This window comes from Daphnia magna, linkage group LG1 (genome assembly GCF_020631705.1).
Source record: "Daphnia magna isolate NIES linkage group LG1, ASM2063170v1.1, whole genome shotgun sequence".
Lineage (NCBI taxonomy): Eukaryota > Metazoa > Arthropoda > Branchiopoda > Diplostraca > Daphniidae > Daphnia > Daphnia magna.
The window spans coordinates 12,514,226-12,533,140 of NC_059182.1; the positions used below are offsets into that span (position 1 = coordinate 12,514,226).

The window sequence follows — 18,915 nt, forward strand, 5'->3', positions numbered from 1 at the left end:
AGTTTTATAGTGTCAAAGCAAAGGAGCAAAGAAAATAAATGATGTAACGTTCCGCACATATCAATGTTTCCCACAGCAAATTTACGTAACTTCAACACATCTGTTCGTCTGCTACAAATTTCTTATAGAAGTGATTCTCAATCCTTATGAAGAAAGGACGTTTAAACTTGAAGTCTGACAAATAAAATTAGCTTTCGTATTAGTTAAGGGTGATAGTAGAGTTGGAGGTGAAATTTTGAAACAAAAATTGCAATAAAATGGCCTATCGTCAAGCGAGTGCTTTTCGAAATTTAGAGCTATTGGTCCAAAATTGTTTCACCAGACGACAACTTAGCCGGACAATTGTATGCATTTATATTAGTCTTAGTGACGAAGATGATGTAATCGAATAAATTTATTCTTTAGATTGAACGCAATCTTCACCTTCTGAATGGGAATTCACCTTCACATAGCAAGTTACGAAGCATTCTCCAGGAATGGCATATTCGTTTTAGTGAAAATCCCCCAAAAGGTTTTGAGAAATATTTCAAACCAGGAAACACATCCAAAAATGCTTCGAAAGAGAGTCCTAAGGAGGTTCCCAAAGAAACTCCAAAAGAAACTCCAAAAGAAACACCAAGGGAAGCAACAAAAGGTCCACCAAAAGATGGTCCATTCAGCAGAGGGCCTGAACCTGAAAAAAGATTTTCTATGAAGTATGACTTTAAATTTGGATCATCAGGGGGAAAGTAATTATACCTTCCATTATACACTGGATGTCATGTACGCTTCATGTGGATATGCTTTCTGTGTTGTAGTGGCTTGGTAGCAATGTTATAGTAGAGCTTAGCATAGCATGAGATCCAGTTTGCTGTGCTGTAGCATTGTTACAAAAAAGAAAGAATAATCATATTTTGTCATATTTATTTGCAGAGATGGTCGACCGGGAAGCGAAGGAGGTAAGGAAAAATATATGATCTACGCTGCAATCGGGACAGTGTGTGTCTTGGGTGCCCTCACTTTCCTTGAACTAAACAGTAGAGAAATTACATGGAAGGAGTTTATCAATAGGTATTTTCTTCTTCGTCTCCTATCTAAGATGTTTGCGTTGAGGATACCCTTTATTCAGGCCTTAGATTATATCAGGCTTTTATCACATAAGGCTGGCCTGTAAGACATTCTCGGTGATGGAGGAGGGATTTATTTCAGTCTCATCCCGATCCTGAAGGTGCCTGATAAGCCAGCATTATGCGCTAATGTCTCTTTAAAGGATATTCTAGAAGCGACGTTAAAAGAAATATTCTAAACTGATTACATACCAATTATTCTCTTTTTGCTTCTAGCTATCTCTCTAAAGGAATGGTTGAAAAACTGGAAGTTGTTAATAAAAAGTGGGTTCGAGTTCGATTACCTCCAGGAAATAACGTATCGGATGGGGTAATTTTAGCCTTTCGTATAACAGTAGTGAATAAATATAACCAACTCTGACTTTGGAAATATTAAACAAAATCTTCGTAGAGTACTCTGTGGTTCAACATTGGAAGCGTGGATTCATTTGAAAGAAATTTGGAGAATGCCCAAATTGAGTTGAACATAGAACCCCAAAATTTTGTACCAGTTATATACAAGAGTGAAATGGACGGCAGTACCGTTAAGGATTTAATCCCAACCTTGCTCATTATAGGTAAAACAACCCGTATAATGCAGTTGATGAATTTGTTTGCAACTTAAATCCCTGTAAAGGGTTTTTGATTTTCATGCTTAAACGTTCGAGTGAAATGATGGGCGGAGCAGCCGGTCGCGGTAAAGGCCGTGGCGGTGGCCTATTTGGAGGTGTGATGGAATCGACTGCCAAACTTATCAACCCCAGTGACATCAAAATTCAATTCAAGTAATAAAAAAAATAAGCTGTTTCTTAGTACATGCGTAAGAAACAGAAACGTCTTTCATTTGCAGGGATGTTGCCGGTTGTGAAGAGGCCAAGATCGAAATTATGGAATTCGTGAATTTCTTGAAAAATCCCCAGCAGTATCTGGACCTAGGGGCTAAAATCCCCAAAGGAGCAATCCTTACTGGTAGAATTACAGTTCATTTCAACTTTTGTTTTGTCAAGAAAAAAAACAACATATAATTGTCCTTAGGTCCTCCTGGAACTGGCAAAACCCTACTGGCGAAAGCTACGGCCGGCGAAGCAAATGTTCCGTTTATCACAGTATCAGGATCTGAGTTTTTAGAAATGTTCGTTGGTGTCGGACCATCAAGAGTAAGACGTGCCTTATAGTCCCTTTGTTACAATGTGTTTTATTTTTGCACAAAACAATTCTTAGGTTAGAGACATGTTTTCCATGGCTCGTAAACATGCTCCGTGCATTCTCTTCATTGATGAAATTGACGCAGTTGGTCGTAAAAGAGGAGGTCGTAACTTTGGGGGTCATTCAGAGCAAGAAAATACCCTTAATCAACTACTGGTTGAAATGGATGGTATTTACTCGTTTATCATTATAGTTTAGATCCGTTAAAATGGCTGTGTAAATTGTTTAGGTTTCAATACGACAACCAATGTCGTTGTTTTGGCCGCCACCAATCGTTTGGACATTCTGGACAATGCTTTATTACGCCCAGGGAGATTTGATCGTCAGATTTATGTCCCAGCCCCAGACATTAAAGGTTTGATGCATTCGTAACTCAATGTGCACGACTAGTTGTTAATCTTTCCGTCGTTATGATAGGCCGAGCCTCTATTTTCAAAGTCCATTTGGCTCCTCTAAAGAGCAACATTAATAAGGACGATCTGGCTCGTAAGATGGCGGCTTTGACTCCGGGATTCACAGGTGCCGACATTGCAAATGTCTGCAACGAAGCCGCATTGATCGCCGCGCGCGACCTAAACGAATCCATCGAACTACGTCATTTTGAACAAGCCATCGAGCGTGTTGTTGCTGGCATGGAAAAAAAAAGCAACGTACTTCAGCCGGAAGAAAAGAAAACAGTTGCCTATCATGAGGCTGGTCACGCTGTAGCCGGATGGTTCCTCGAACATGCCGATCCACTCTTGAAGGTTTTTAATAGTAAAATGAAAGCAAACCGTGAATAATGTTGACAAGAGGCTTTTTTAAAATATCCGGCCTAGGTTTCTATCATCCCCCGTGGTAAAGGTTTGGGTTACGCACAGTATTTGCCCAAAGAACAATATTTGTACACTGCGGAGCAGCTCTTTGACCGCATGTGCATGACACTAGGTGGTCGAGTGTCTGAACAGATATTCTTTGGTCGCATCACGACTGGTGCACAGGATGATTTGAAGAAAGTAACGCAGAGCGCTTATGCTCAAGTTGTTCACTACGGTATGAACGCTAAGGTCGGTAATGTCAGCTTTGATATGCCACAACCAGGAGAGCAAGTATTGGAGAAACCTTATTCCGAAGAAACCGCACAATTGATTGACAACGAAGTGCGCTTCTTGATTGATCGAGCGTACAAGAGTACCCACGAGCTCTTATCGTTACACAAGGAGAAAGTTTTGAAGGTAATCCCCTTTTTCGATACATTCAATAGCATATCTTCCAGTCAGCTGGTTGAATCTGTAGGAATGCTTCGTTACATCATTCCATTCTGAACCCAATTTTAAAAATATTTTTTATCCCGAACCGTTAGGTTGCTGAGCGCCTATTGAAACAAGAAATTCTCAATAGAGAAGACATGATCGATTTACTCGGCGCTAGACCGTTCCCAGAAAAGTCGACGTATGAACAATTTGTTGAGGGAACGGGTTCATTGGATGAAGACACAACCCTTCCTGAAGGGTTGAAAGGATGGAATAAGAAAAAAGAGGAAGAGAAGGAAGACAAGAAATCCGGAGAACCATCCTCAACCTAAACACAAACATCTTGCCTAACAACAACGCTGCACCAGGTGCTGACATGTCCCTTGCCTGAGCCTATGTTCACGTGCCAACGTCAACGTTGAATGCTCTTCTAATGGAAAGTCTCGTACCGGCCAGTCAAAGTTTGCTTTCATCGTTACTTTGCTGGAATTTCTCTAGTTTTTGGGAATTATCGTCCATCGTCGTTGTGTTGCTCTATTAGATCCTTTTTAGGTCCAAAAACGGAATTTTGTACAGGAAACCAATGAAAGACAATACAATAAGAATCTTAGGTTATTTTGATATTTTAGAAAACATTTCCTTTCGTTTCACGTTGAATTGCTGTTTACATTTTTTGTTTGTTTGGTTTTAGGTGATGATTCTTTTCACTTTTGAAGGCGGCAGAATCGTGCCAAAACTGCCGTGGCGTCATTAGTGGTAATGTGCTAAACGGTTGGTTTCATGACACAATTACTGCGGAAACAATAAGAATCTCGTTTAGTTGCGGTTCCAACACGCAGTTGCAATCCCACCTACCGTGAGAATTGTTCGCAGGTATAATCAATGCGACGTGCTAGTATAGTGCTTCCGGGGAAATGTTTTCAGCTAATTTGATGAGACGGAAAGATTGGATTACTACAATTGCACAAAGTGAAGAAGGTACAACCATGAAAAGGTATATGAGAAAACACCGGAAAAGTCAAAATAAATCCAATTAGAAAATAGATTTTGAAGTTCCCCCTTCTGTTTGCAAACTGAATGTTGATTAGCGAGTCTGCTTGATTTTTGTATCCCGCCCGGCCGTCAGTTGGAGAAAATATGGTAGGTGACGATCGACTTTGAAAGTATTCTTTATCGCTGAATGACGCATTTTGGTCTCAACCTTTCACATTTCTGTTGAATTGACGATGCCCAGCATATTTATCATGTGGTGTCGGCATCCGGATTGAGAATGCAAAGGGAAAAGAAACGTGACTAGAGAACCGGAAAAAGGGAGCCGTCACGCAACTTTTGCAGACTACAAAAATTCCCTCATTAATGATTCGATCCCCTTTCTTTGCCTTCTTCCTTCATTTAACCATTTTCTTCCTTTTGTTTTGCCGATGAGCGACGATGACGTTCTTCCGCTTCTTCTTGCAAAGTGAACCTATAAGAGCTGCGTCACAATGCCGAAACTTCTTCAAATATGGTCCAGTGACGACCGAAAAAAGAAAAAAAAAAAAACTTGGCAATCAATCTAGTGGATTACAACGCCTATCCAAGGCTAGGCCAAGTTTGACTGTAGGGTTGGTAGTAGAGTGGGTGCCAGGTCCCTTTGGCCACCAAAATGAGAGTATTTTGGTGCTCTATGTTAATAATGGGGCCGATGCGAAGAAGAGGCAATGAGGTCATGTGTGTGACTGTTGTTGTCTGCAAACAGACCAGCTGGTATCCCGTAGTGCTCCCGCTGTCAAACTTTCAACAACCTTGCACGAGCTCGGTGGAATGACTTGTTTTTGTCGCTTGAGTAGACCGAGTTGCCTTTTAAAACTTGAGTGTGGTTTTCGATTCGTCTATGCCTCGCATATCGATCAAACGTGACAGTTGCGCCCAATCCTTCGGCGCCATATGTTACCGAAATTCTTTTTTTTATTATTATTTTCTTCGTTGTCTTTTTATTTGGCGATGTTTGTTTGCCTTTTTGTCAGGAAGGATAAGAATATGTCGGCCTTTGGCGATACTACATACATCAACATAAGCAATATGGACAGCCTAAAAAAAAAAAAAAAATGAGAGTGGCTAAAGTTGAAAAAGGAGAGACGCTTCTGCAAATAGATATTCATTTTGGATCATAGAGGAAAGGAGCGCAAAAAATATTGGAAACTAAAACAAAATAAGTATCCAAAATAGAAGACAAGATGAAGAAGAATCTCGCCAAAAAAAAGGATGAAAAAAGATTGATCTGATGCCAAGGAGCTTGTTTCCTCCGCTTCTTTTTTCTTGTGTCTGTCGTGAATACTAGCAAAATAGCATAGAGCAAAAAATAAAGAGTTTCGCTTTGCTTAGAAATAAATCGTTTGATCGGGAACTACGAGAGATCCTTGGGAACGGTTAATCTCATAATGTCAGTACTTTCATCAACCTGTTTTTCGTTTACTATCAATGGCTATAACGTAATTCGTTTTGAAAAAACTGACCTTCGCCTCAAAGGTCATAGCTGCACGTAGGTGGAAAGAAAAATCAAGATCGTTTAATCTCCCACTGTTAAAGGCGAGCTGATTGTAGTACGGTGTGAATGATTGATCTTTCTAGCACTATTTGGATGATTAGCGCAAACATAAAGAAGGAAACCCATCTTTCTCTTTCTGGCGATTAAATAATAACATAACCTTTTTTTTGTTTTTGTTTTTCGCCCTTCTTTCCCGATCCCGCAGCCGTCAATGTCGAGCCAACCGACGAAGATATCACGCGCGCGCAATCACTCTCGGCTAGCCTTTTCGATGGTGAGAGAAAAAAAGCGGAAGAGTGAGCTGTGGGCGGGAAAAATACTTCGCAAGTTCAACTCTCGAGTACAGTCGTAGGGGAAATGACAGTCGGTGTTGTGCTGCCGTCTGTGTAGGACGACCTTTCCCTTTCTTAATCCCCTTCCCTCCCTCTGTACTTTCGTTCGTTTGGTTCGTGCGCGATCAGGGTTTTCGCTCTTGCACGTGACCGCCTTACAGTGCCAATTCGTTATAACAACGTGCATGACAAAAGTGGCCAATCTTAAAATTGTCTTTCGTTTATTGTTGCCTTCCAAAAGTCTTGAGGTGTGTGCAAATAGATAGGAATCAACAAAAAAGGAAATCACGGATAAAAAGAAAACTTTGGTAAGCAATTCATATTGAACACTCCTGTCTATCGGATGCATAAAGATGTAGACGAAGGATAAAGCGCTCTATTATATGCCGGGGTGTCTACCCAACCGTGCGCCCCATCGTCTACTCCCCGAAGATTTTAAAATACGGGAGCAGAGCGGAATATAAGAAGAGAACTTAAAAAGCTTGGGGGGATGTAAAATGGAACTGATGTCGCATAACAACTCGAAGCTTGTACGTATAACTTTGGGAGAGCAGACAAGAGAGAATTTTTCCACGTCTATACTTTAGAGTTGTTCACGCTGCTTGATTGTCAATGACATGGGTCGTAGATAATAGGAAAGTATAAGAGTTGGAGGTCGAGATTTATTGTTAATAGAAATCTGTTTGGCGATGAGCCTTTCTTGAGTACCTAAAATAATCAACGGGCTAGATTCAAAATCCACGATTCTAACAATGGAAAATGTTTAACTTGGTTTCCAACTTGACTACTATCCCAATATAAATAAACATAAAGCAGTGGAAGAGGAGAATATCTTTATGCTTTTGGGTAGGATTTTACTGCTTACTGCTATGAAACATTGAGACAAAAGGGCTCTCCTTTTCCTAGACTCGTTTCCCAGTCGTAATGAAAAGAACCAGGATCGGATAGAACTCAACCACATACACGTTACGAAATTTTGGGTCCGATCGATATGCTTTCATAACCAACTTTTATCTTGTATTATAAATAAAAGGAAAGAACGTCCCGCTGGATACAGAGTGTGTGTGGTTGAACGGAAAACCATCGTTTCCGCGCTAAAATAGCAATAGAATGTACGTCGAAGAAACGGGCTTTCTGAATGAGGCAATGTCTTTGAACAAGGCACGACAGAATCCTTGGTTTCCCTATTCACGTTTGAAAACGGAGTTGTAACGCATGCCGGTCCCACGAAATCATTTCAATTTCATTGCTCCCCTCTATGCGTATAAAAGTTTATTACTTAATGGTTGTTTTGGAAATGAAAGCCAAGTTATAGTTGACTTTTTTTAGCCTGAAAGAAAAGGTTACCAAGACGCAAAGTAGAAACAAGCGGATGAATCCATTTCTCTTAAGATACAAACACAAGACGCAAAGTAGAAACAAGCGGATGAGTCCATTTCTCTTAAGATACAAACAATACTGGGATGATGGTGGAAAGACTGGGATTGGATGGTGTCGAGGACAATATGGTCTCCATCTTCGACATCGTTTGTGGCATCTCACAAACCTAATACTGAGTCCCGACGTCCCAAGGACAGAAAAGCAACATTCTCTGTGGACCCTCTATTATTGGCAACTTCAAAAATAGCTAAAGCTACTCACGCAAGAACCGAAATAAAAATCGACTACAAAATAGAAAGACAACAAACATGAAATAGAAAAAAAGCCACATCCCGATGTGGAAGGTGACCTTTACGAACATTATTCAATGCTAGTCAAACCATAAGGCCGTCTACCCTTGGTATATAGGGAAAGCGACGCACGTCATTCAAAAGGCAATAACCGAGAGAAATAAAGATAAATAAGTAGACTGGTTTCGTGACTTTATTTCACTTGTGTGAAGTGTGGAGAAATTATTAAAGTATGTATGCTAGAAATTCGAGTCTTATCGTCTTCCATGAGAAAGATGGATTCAGACGACGCATCACGCAGTTATACAACTACACCGAAACAGACGCAATTTCATTAAGTGTCTTTCTTTGCACCAGAAACAAGAGAAAAGAGTGAAAGAGAATGCCCACAAGCTAGCCAGAAAATGTGTAGAAGCATGCATTTGGACAACCAGTGACGCAGTGAATGCAACGCAAAGTTAATTACGATAGGGAGTACATTTTGGGATTGTTCCCAGAGTGATTACGTTTTGGCGTGATTGATCACGTACCGAGTAATAACGCGTGATGTGTTGCGTACGACACAAATTCAGTGTTCATCACAACATTTTCTTCAACACTTTATTGCCTCGTTGCGATGGAACAGTCAATCGAACAAGAATGTTTTGTCATCATGGAGTCAATGTAAACAACCTGTTTGTCATCACACTCTATTTCATGGTAGGCCGATAGGAGATGAAAGAAACTGAATAGTAGGTGATATTGATTTTTATATGGATTCAAACGTTACACAAAGTTAGATATAGAGGGGGAAAAGGTGCTGGGTAGTACGCATTTTATGGTGGTAGACGACAAACTTGGTGTGGAAGCGGTGATATTACTCTTAACATCGATCCAATACATTTCAAATGTCATCACCGTTGTTAATTTCTGTCATTTATTCGTGTGGACTTTCGCATAGGCTTGTCACTTTTCTATTATGGTCCCTTCATTTCCTTTTTCTCAATATCACGCTTAGATTGCCAACACGCACTACGTCACCGACATTCCAACCTTTCTCCTTTGCTGACTTTTGGACGATATTGCACAGCCTTTAAGTTTTTATCAGTGTGGACCTTTGCTCAGTCCCGCCCTTTAGTCTTGATATTACGGAAAGCTCGTCCGGATTTTAAATCCACCTTTAAGTTTTGAAAACTATTGATAAGACGTAGGCTGTCCGCTCGACCAAATGCTTCAATGCGGGTACTATGAAGCTTCAGTCGCTGCGCAAAGTGCATTAAGCTTTGCGCTCCAGAGTCCATACCTCAAATTGGAAAGGAAAACATTTGTGAACAAAACCAGAACCCCAAAATCGATCCACTCCAATAGTGAAGCCTAAGTTTAAGTGTAAACAAAATTGCTTAGACGCGAGTTTTCTATTTACGGTGCATTTATTCCACTCCAACTATTTACCCACCGAATATTGTGGTGTCTGCCAAAAGTTATGTTAGTTATTTATGCATCAAAACATTTCAAACATTTTGTCCTGGCAAATCATAATAATTTTTTTATAATTATTATGGCGTTTAAAAAACTTTCAAATTAAATTTTGGTTTAAACAAAAATTATTTTTTGTTTGTTTCAGTTGCAGGACAATGAGATCAACTTCTACAAGAACAATTTACCTAAGACCAACACATTTTTCTCATTTGTGAGCTGGTTTTGAGAGCCAAAACGGAGTGCAGACGTCGGTTACCATGGCGATTATGTTACTTCTGTTGTTGCTGCACGCAACGCTAAGTTTTGCTGGTACAACAACGGAACAGGATCGCCAGTTGTACGTCAATGGCGACTTGAAGCAGGTGTCTCAGCCACTACCAGTCGTGGTTCAAACCGACAGCACCAGCAGTGGAGATAGTGAACGGCATTTCTGGCACTGGTATACACAAACAACAAAAGCAATCGGAGATACGCCATCAGAAAAGCAGACGATCCAGAAGGTGGAAAGAAGTGGCAAACGGAGAAGAAGACGATATTAACCATCCAGCCATGTTGGAGAAAGATGAAATGACCCATTCCCCGCCGATGTTAGAAAATCGATCTACTCACGACGATGAAAGTCATGACGAAGAGGCACATAACGGCATTCATGTGGCTAGTTGGCGGTGGGACGAAATTGGAATCTACATCACGTTCACCACTTTCATCATTGTGGCCGGTTTGGCCAAAGTGGGTAATAAATCGTCTTCCCAGCTTTCACTTCTTTGCGACCAATTGGTTACCGTGCAACACAAGGGTTTTGTAATATCCATTTAGTGTTGCTTACAAAGAAGAGTAGATATCTCTTAGTTGACAAAGGCAGGGATATTGAAGGTATTTCCCTGAACCAATCATTCAACTCATAAATTTTTTTCACCAATTTACGGGTATGGGAAAGGGAATTTAATTTCTGTTTGAAACGGCGAATCATTGGTTTTAATTGTCTAAAGATCTTATAGACCGTTTATTATACCGGTTTCTTTTGATGCAAGGTACTGTTGTCATGTGCCACAATTTTAACCGTATTGCTCTTGGAAGAAAAACGAATTAGAAGGCTTTTATGACCACCAAAAAAATCCAAGTTGGGGTTACACCTACATTTTATAGTTCACTGCAAATGTCAACGGAAATAACTGTTGCGTGATAACGACTCTGTTGGTACTTGGGAGTATACATTTAGCTGTGTAGGAGTTTCGCTACGAGTACGTTATTGCATAGATAATGAAGGGGGGACAGGATATGATTTTTTTTTTATCCTTTCCTAACAATCATTTTTTCTTTACGTTTCAATTTCATGATTCGATGGTATCTCCATTCGGCACACGCTATTCGTCGCTTTTGTTTTCCAGCTTTTCATCACGCACATGTCATCTCTTCAAGAATCCCCGAGTCGTGGTGAGTGGCTAGTGCTGGTTTCGCTTTGCTTTTCCTACTATTAATAGACTAATTGGACGATGACTCGTCTGCAGTTTCCAATTGGGTGCATACCGTACGAAAAGAGATACGAATTGCAGAATGTTGCGATACTTTATACCCCCCAGAAACTTACTAGTAGATTATTGATCTTTGTCGTCATCGTGTAGAGATTTGCAGTCATGGAATCTTACGCGATTCGTCTTATAGTGCAACTACAAGTGCAATTTATGTCTCGTCTAATGACATCAATTTTAGTACTGTACATGAAAACTCAAAGAAAATTTTTTTTCCCGACGTGATTTACGTCTCCCATAGCCGTTTCTTCAAGGGTTGCAAACTTTCAAAAAAGGAGTTGGCACTTTAGAAATTATTACCCGATTGAAAAATAGAGATCATGTTAGCTTTCTAATGGCTGTGAGGATACGCCTCAGCTGTACTGGTTCAGTTAGCGGGTCGTACATTAAAAGTTTGCCATCAAATCGATTCGTGTTCATCGATAAACTGGGAAAGGTCGTAAATATTTGATATAAACGATGAACAAGACGTGGATGAAGACGTGCGGCACCGACTTATTTCGTTGTGCAGAAAACTGGACAGAACGCGAATGGAGCTCTATATAAATAGCAGGATCTTTGTCGATTCTAGTAGCCGCAATTTGTTATTATGACAGCACATCGCAATGTCCATGTTTCTTTACTCGATTCAGCCATGCGACTCTATTGACCGTTCGTTTGTCACGTTCTTTTCTTGCATTTCTTGTGTTCGTCTCGTTTCCTTCCCTTTTTCTTCCATTCAGATGCATCCACTGTTACATGTCTCTTATTGTGTCCCTTCCCCCATTTTCTGCTTACAAGGCTAGACATAAAATATAATGTTTGGATCTACTTGCATGTAACGCGGGATTTTCTACACATTCGACCGAGTAGCTTGCTGATTCTTCTCGGGACAGCTGTCGGCGGAATTCTCTAGTAAGTCACATGCTGAGCTTTCATCCATCCATTCCATTTCCCCCCTTTTTTTTTTTTTATTTACTGGCCCTTTTTTTTATTTCTTGAAAGAAAAGCTTTCTGTTGAGCTGCTTGCAGTGCAATAGCTTAAACAAAAACTCTTCTCATTTGTCTGTCTCATTTTTCTTTTCTTGTTGCAATTCTACCAACCCTACGCCCATCCCGACTGGTGTAACTATGTCTTTGACCAACGCAACAACAAATGGCATCCCGACGTACATAAAACTATGACATAAATTACTGACAACGAAACAGTGCTGCCGGAGTTGGCTTGTGTGAAGGAGTGAGGGGCGCAACTCGAATCCCAGGCTGTAACCCAGTTTCCAATTCGGACAGCGACGAAGCTTTCAGGTTCCCAACATTCACGCCAAAACTCTTCTTCTTGATTCTACTACCACCGTGAGTTTCTTTTCATCTTTTTTTGGCTCTGTTGTTTATGTTGACGCTGTGTAACAACAACAAAAAGTGTATGACATGCCATGGATGTTGGATTGACGCAAATCAATGCGGTAAAAGTGCAGACAGCTGCAGCAAAACTATACGGAAAGCCCTCCACCACCCCCACCAAAACAAAAATGAAAAGCAGGCTCAGAAAATGTATGAAACTATTTCCGATAATGGATCGTCGTTGGCAACGTGCCTTCGAACTGCGTTCATCCACTGAGTCGAATGATTGAACCATTCCTTTCATGATTCACCATTATTACCATTTTGATTTATTTTGGTTAGACCTGTTTTGGCTTTTGTCGCATTAGCTTATTTGTTTGATCTCTTCGCACCAACATCCTACTCGTGTTTTATATATAGTATCATTCTGGAGTCGTCCTATTCGCTGTACGACCGAGCCTTTGCCGACAATATTGGGACTGTCCTCTTCTACGCGGTGATTGTGAGTTTGTGTTCCTTTTCATTTTCGTTCTTGCTCTAAAAACTCGGTAGAAAGGATTTGAACATGAATAGAAAATCCCAATCAAATCCGTTTTTTTCCCCCATTAGCTAGAGTTCTACCTCCTCTTATACCACCCAATAGTTCCCTATACGTCTTATGCTCCTTAGTCTATCCCGTTTAGTCGTCCACTGTGTTTGTGTCTTGTGTGCAAGAAACTCTAGAGAGAGCGGTAGACACGCAATAGCGGGCAACAGTAGCGGTGAATATGAACGAGTAACACTGACAGCCTATCGTATATCGAAGAGAGTTAAAAGTACTGATGGAAACATGCAATCCAATTACACGATTCATGGCACCGAGACGGGGCAGATCAATTTACCTCCAACTCGATCTTGTGTCCTTTTTTTTTTTATCGACTTTCGGTGGGCGTAACGTTCAAAAGGCCACCGTTCTCGAAGCCGCTACTGGTGTTGGCTGTTGCGGTCGTGTTTCACGCACGACGTGCTGACAGGAGCGCCTATTAGCGTGTGATGATTTATCGTGATCTTCGTATCCCTTTTTTGTTGTTTCACTTATTTGTTTCTTGTTCCTTTCTTATTATTTCTTCTTTGTTCAAATTTTTTTGTTTCGTTTCATTTCATCTCCATTCCCGACCGGATAACAGGGCACCATCTTTAATACCTTCCTAATTGGTGAGTGTTCCGTTTCAACTTTCCTTTCCATTCATTAGATAAAAATTTAATCTTGGAAGTTTTTACAGAGGAGAATTCAGGTTAAAGAAACCAATTCTTGGGTAGTGGGGCATAACGAGGGCAGAGCTCAATTTGAACACGATGTTGATGTAAAGTAGGCACGCGATAATCGTCGGCTTTTTCTTTATCACGAATGTCTTGTATCACGAATGTCTTGTCTGTTTTTTGTCAGATGTCTTTTCCCGCTGATCGATAGGGGTTCTCTTAAAGAGCCAAACGTTTCGGCTTTCCTTTGCCAAAAAAGAGGGAAATAGAAATGAGCTAACCTTTCCATGTCAGGAGCTATACATAGCCGATTCATGGCTTCTTATACACAGTTATTCGACCGTCTTTTCCTCTCTCTCTCTTACAGGATATGTCTGTATCCCCGAAATCTTTTTGTTTGTTCCTTTTTTTTTCCCGTTTGGTTCCGATCGGACGAAAGCCAGTAGACGATAAAACCTTGCAGTTGCTTCGAAATTGACGGCACACAATCCCAGAGCTGCTGCTTCGTTTCTTACACAGTGAAGTAGGCCAAATTCCTTCGGGAAAGAAAAAAAAAATAATATTATGGACCGTAAAAAAAAAAACTTGAAGCTCCGCTATGAGTAATCGTAAATGACTCCTTTTCTCGTGCCCACTTATTGACTTGTTTAGCATCGTGTAAAAAAACTTAAGTGCAGTAAGCTGGATCGAAATAACGTGTACGTTAAAGTAAATTCCCCACAACGCATTCCGGGAAAAGAGTTTTAGTACAAACATTCCATTTCGAAAGAAACAATCGTAGCTGATAGATAATAGAAGGCATATAGTGTCTCACTCTTCTTTACGATTTTCGTGCCGTATTGTTTTCGCTAGATAGTGCTTATTTTTATTAGCGCAACGATTAAGCCACAATGCGTCGTTTTAATGATGTTTTGTTCATTGAATTGGAAAAAAAAAAAACGATTAAAGGATTCTCGTTACTCGGACTGGTGACCATTGGTTGGATCGGAGCTGTCCGCGTACCCGAAGAAAGTAATGTTGAGTGGTGGGCGGGTCCGTTTTACACGTTACAGGCCACCGACTGCCTGGTCTTTTCGTCTCTCATCTCAGCCGTTGATCCCGTGGCTGTTCTGGCCATTTTTCAAGAAGTTGGCATCAATAAAGATCTTTACTTCCTCGTCTTTGGCGAGTCCTTGCTTAACGGTACGTACTAGCCCTTACGATCCAATTGAGTTTTTGTTTGTTTTTTTCTTTTGCATGCCAACGGATCGAGTGAAATGACACATAAAAGGATCGCCGTTTTCTTTAACTCTCTGTTTTGTTTGCTACTTGGCTACTGTTACCCCGTTTTGGATGAAAGCCCGGAAATCATTGATTTTGTTAGCAAGGCAAAGGTTAATGATAAAAAGAAAGGTGCAATTCTCAAGTGTGAAGTGCCCGGACGATGAAAGCATAAAAAGAAAAGAACCTTCTTTGTTCTTTTCCGGGTTATGTTCAATCATTTCCGTCAATAGCTGGTAGCAAAGCATCGCGGGAGCATATCCCTGTGGAATGTTTCATTCCTTAGAAAGACGGATATGCCGTCGTAGTGGAAAGAGGAAACTCAACGAGATTATATTCATATGAAGAATGTTCTTGTTGAGTGACTTGTTTGATTGTTCTCAATGTTCAATTCTTCTTCGTGTGAGTCGATGCAGTCTATTTTTCTCTAGCTGTATACCAGAATGTGTTGTACGTGTTTATTGATCTTGGCCGCTACATACTTCTATGCCGGGTTAGTCTGCCCACACTAGCATGGCCAGAGTGATTATCGATCCCTGTCTTGACGCGTTCGAATCACGTGACCCAATACAGGGATTCGTCTGTGAAAACGCTACAGATATGTACCTCGTTTTATTGCTAATTGCAGATGCTGTGACCGTCGTCCTCTATTCGATGATGGTGGCCTTCGCTCAAATGGAAGGCAATGTCGCTGGAGGACAGTACGCCCTCGGCATCGTCTCTTTCTTCACCATAAGTCTTGGCGGACTTGGTATCGGCATTCTCTGCGGACTGCTGACGGCGCTCATTACCCGTACCACGTCTGAAGTTCGGGGTATTCTCTACATTCACGCTTATTTGATCGCTAGTCAACTAAACGGATGTGTCTGTTTCTTGCATTTCTTTTCTGGACTTGTGTGTCGTTAGTTGTTGAACCTTTGGCTGTACTAGGAATGGCCTATTTCTCTTACCTATGCGCAGAATTGTTCCATTTTTCGGGTATCATCAGGTAAGCTTATGTTCTGTCAATTTCTTAAGGACTCTAAGCATATCTTGGCATTAACGGGATGGATTGTCTTGCTTAGCTGTATCGGATGCGGCCTTGTTCAAGCCCATTACGCCTTCGCGAATGTCTCGCACAAATCTTACACGACCGTCAAGTATTTCATCAAAATGCTCAGCTCTACCAGCGACGCCATCATCTTCCTATTTTTGGGCATGGTGCTGGTCAATGACGTTCACGAATGGCACACTGGTTTTGTCCTATGGACTCTCCTTTTGTGCCTCGTTGTCCGATTCTTCGGTATAGCATTTCTATGGTCTAAAAGTTGGAGCATTTGGAATTAATCCTCGAGAATTACGTTGTCTGATTCGATCAATGTTTTTTTTTCCCCTCTCTTTTTTTTTTTTAAGGCGTGTTTATCCTGACTGCCATTGCCAATCGATTCCGGCTCAAGCCAGTCAACTTGCAAGAGCAATTTATCATGGCTTACGGAGGATTGCGAGGAGCTGTCAGCTTCTCTTTGGTGGAGATGCTTCTGCCTAGCGTCATCAAACCACGTCAGATGTTTGTCACAACCACGTTAGCTGTTATTCTCTTTACTGTCTTCATACAAGTAAACATTTTTTAAAAATCCTATTAAATCTAAACTAAACTAATCAGTCCAAAACACAAAAACCTAGGGCGGGACCATTAAGCTCTTCGTACGGCTTCTTCACATTCAAAAAGATAGCAAAACTGTCAAGTATCTAATGAACGAAATGAATGAAACGGTTTGTAACATCAATCCGATTTGGATGTGTTCCTTTTTATCCTAACCATTCACCATTCTATCTTTTAGATGTTTGATCACTTGTGCGCCGGAATTGAGGAGATCTGTGGTCATCGTGGCAATAATTTTTTCAGGGTACACAATATTTTTCAAAGCTTCAACATCTAAAGTATTAACGTTTCCGTACTCTCGAGGTAACAGGAGAAAATTGAGCACATTGACGAGTTATATCTGCGACCTATCTTCACGCGGAGCACGGACAAGAACAGTTTACAGCGCTTGTTCGAAAAGTTGACTCTATCGTAAGTTAGAATACTTAATTTACAGAAAATGAGGCTAGAAAATAAAGATTTCAAAATGCGCGCCGCAGGGAACATGCGGCAAACATGTACGCTGGAACTGGTGAACATACAGGTTTTACTCCGATTGCCAGTACGGCCAAAATTGAGGAACCAGCAGAGGAGGTTGCTCCGGCGGAGAAAGGACCAACACCTCCTTTGCCAATTAGTGGAGATGGAGAAGTTTCGCCGTTACTGGTTCAGTCGCCATTACCTGGTCAAGTAGCGAACCAATTCAAAAAGCCAATGAGAGGTAAATACCCGTTGGTGCGGCAAAGCAGCGCACCACCCGGCAGCATGCTGCCTGCTCGGTCTTCCACCCTAGGGTTTTACAATCCGATGCGGCCCTACAACGAAAACGTGCCCGGATTGCCAGAGTTCCCTGATGTTCAGTTGCGCATTAAGGGCATTAAGGGAAGACAATCAAGACCGAACAGCGGTGAATCGACCAACAGCGGTTCCCTCGATCCAGATGCGACTGCTCACGCATTCCGCAAAGCTCTTCGCACTACTAGCAGTAATCAATACAAACGCGTACGTTTTACATATATTTTTAAAATGTGATAACTGAATACTGACATATAAAAAATACTACGTCATTTTACATTCAGGTCTACCAGAAACACAATCGAAATCTGATTGGAGATGACGATTTACCAGAAATCGAAATGGCTTTACGACGACGATTATCTAGCGTGTCGAGCCCTATGCCAACTGGAGGACGTTTCCCCCAGGCAGTTTCTTCCGTTTTCAATTCCCCGCTGTCCAGCCCAGAATCACCGAATTCACCAAAGTCAATAAGCAACGCCGGTGGCAACCCAACGTCGAGTTTCGACAGCGGAACCTGTTTTCCATTCTCAGGTAATTTAATTCCATAATAAAAGATGATATTGTTCGTTCATCGTTTGGTTGGCTCTCCGCCAGTGAGTGGAGAGACAGCAGTGCGGCCGCAAGGGGCCAGAAGGGAGAACCGACGATCCACATCGCCGACCAGAAATAGCCAACAACAGCCGTCCGAATATGCCATTGAAAACGAAAGGTCCTCAGTCAGTGGCTTAAGCAAGCGACCGAGATTAGAAAATCTGAGGCCTTCGGGCTTTGCTCCATTGCGAGTCATCGCCGAGCGCGATGGAGAGCACAGTGCGTCCAGTTTGAAGATCCAGGACATTGAAAATGGCGAAGACGGACATCCTCTAGATACGAGCAAAAGTAGCCGTCCTGATCGACCGGGTGCTAGCAGAGAAACCGGAGTGTAGGACTATAATTTGTCTTTCCAAATGGGATTTCACGCGTTGAAAAATCAATAATACGATATAAAATATCTACAAACTCTTCCTTATTGATATGCCATTTTATGAAGTGCATTTATTTTTTAGGTCTAGGTATTAGAGCCGTCTACGCCAATAAAAGAAATTTTACAGTATATACAAGTTTTTCACGGTACACTTGTATCGAGGTAATCTTATCTTGTTCATTATACGGTTGACATTACTGCACTTTTTGGGCTGGTGGGATAAAAGACACCGCCGATACAGCACATCACGTTGAATTTTTGGTTATGAAAGATACTTATGGTTATACGGTTTATTTTGTTATGTTTGTTTTTTTTCTATATGAAACAGCGCCATACCAGGAACATGCCTCACCACCGTTATTTGATTTTCCTGTAAATTGCATTATGGTTGTTAATTCTTTTCTAGAGAATAAATAATCCAGTGAGATGACGTCGAAAATAAACAGTCGTCATATCAGGAGGATTCTTGTTCTTGATTCATCAATTCACCACTTCGTTTCCCTTTTTACGTATCACTCTTTCTTCAGGTTTTGTTTAGGTGAAAAAAAAAACTCCTAAAATGATTCGGGTTAATTAAAAACCTGCGTCTACATGTCCAAGGACTAACAGTCTTTTTTGGGAACATATACTTCACTGTATTCTCTGTTCTAGTGTTCTTTACGATCCCAATATGT

General features: G+C 41.1%; 2 protein-coding genes and 1 long non-coding RNA gene across 4 annotated transcripts; 2 read left to right on the plus strand and 1 right to left on the minus strand.

The window, feature by feature from the left end:
* Positions 1 to 90: 90 nt before the first annotated feature.
* LOC116934605 (AFG3-like protein 2) lies at positions 91 to 4,138 on the plus strand. Of its 2 annotated transcripts, none has more exons than XM_032942084.2 (13): positions 91 to 344; positions 406 to 728; positions 913 to 1,050; positions 1,323 to 1,416; positions 1,498 to 1,663; positions 1,723 to 1,870; positions 1,936 to 2,054; positions 2,121 to 2,242; positions 2,307 to 2,460; positions 2,521 to 2,646; positions 2,709 to 3,037; positions 3,110 to 3,505; positions 3,634 to 4,138. In XM_032942084.2, exons 1-13 carry the CDS (start codon positions 258 to 260, stop codon positions 3,853 to 3,855), a joined length of 2,424 nt encoding a protein of 807 aa, XP_032797975.2. In that variant the 5' UTR covers positions 91 to 257; the 3' UTR covers positions 3,856 to 4,138. The 2 variants fall into 2 exon arrangements, with proteins under 2 accessions (XP_032797975.2, XP_032797982.2); XM_032942091.2 differs by having other exon boundaries at positions 406 to 695.
* On the minus strand, positions 4,032 to 7,934 carry LOC116934699. The gene is made up of 3 exons (XR_004400890.2): positions 7,730 to 7,934; positions 4,379 to 7,638; positions 4,032 to 4,315 (listed from the first exon to the last, which is right to left on the minus strand). It is a non-coding gene; the product is annotated as an uncharacterized LOC116934699 (long non-coding RNA).
* On the plus strand, positions 6,551 to 18,702 carry LOC116934516 (Na(+)/H(+) exchanger protein 7). Its single transcript, XM_032942021.2, is given in 19 exon segments — positions 6,551 to 6,690; positions 9,656 to 9,950; positions 9,952 to 10,243; positions 10,899 to 10,944; positions 11,892 to 11,933; positions 12,228 to 12,371; positions 12,780 to 12,861; positions 13,526 to 13,553; positions 14,547 to 14,780; positions 15,487 to 15,672; positions 15,765 to 15,846; positions 15,923 to 16,140; positions 16,251 to 16,453; positions 16,521 to 16,610; positions 16,679 to 16,744; positions 16,811 to 16,911; positions 16,980 to 17,481; positions 17,559 to 17,808; positions 17,872 to 18,702. Coding segments are annotated over 18 exon segments (3,081 nt in total). The 5' UTR covers positions 6,551 to 6,690; positions 9,656 to 9,767; the 3' UTR covers positions 18,204 to 18,702.
* The last annotated feature ends 213 nt before the right edge of the window (positions 18,703 to 18,915 follow it).

Excerpts from the sequence above, each read along its gene's own strand:
- LOC116934605 (XM_032942084.2), top strand. The coding sequence starts at position 258 with ATGGCCTATCGTCAAGCGAGTGCTTTTCGAAATTTAGAGCTATTGGTC. Across the intron at positions 345-405 it reads GACAACTTAGCCGGACAATT|ATTGAACGCAATCTTCACCT; the intron begins GTATGCATTTAT and ends TTTATTCTTTAG. Across the intron at positions 2,243-2,306 it reads TTGGTGTCGGACCATCAAGA|GTTAGAGACATGTTTTCCAT; the intron begins GTAAGACGTGCC and ends AACAATTCTTAG.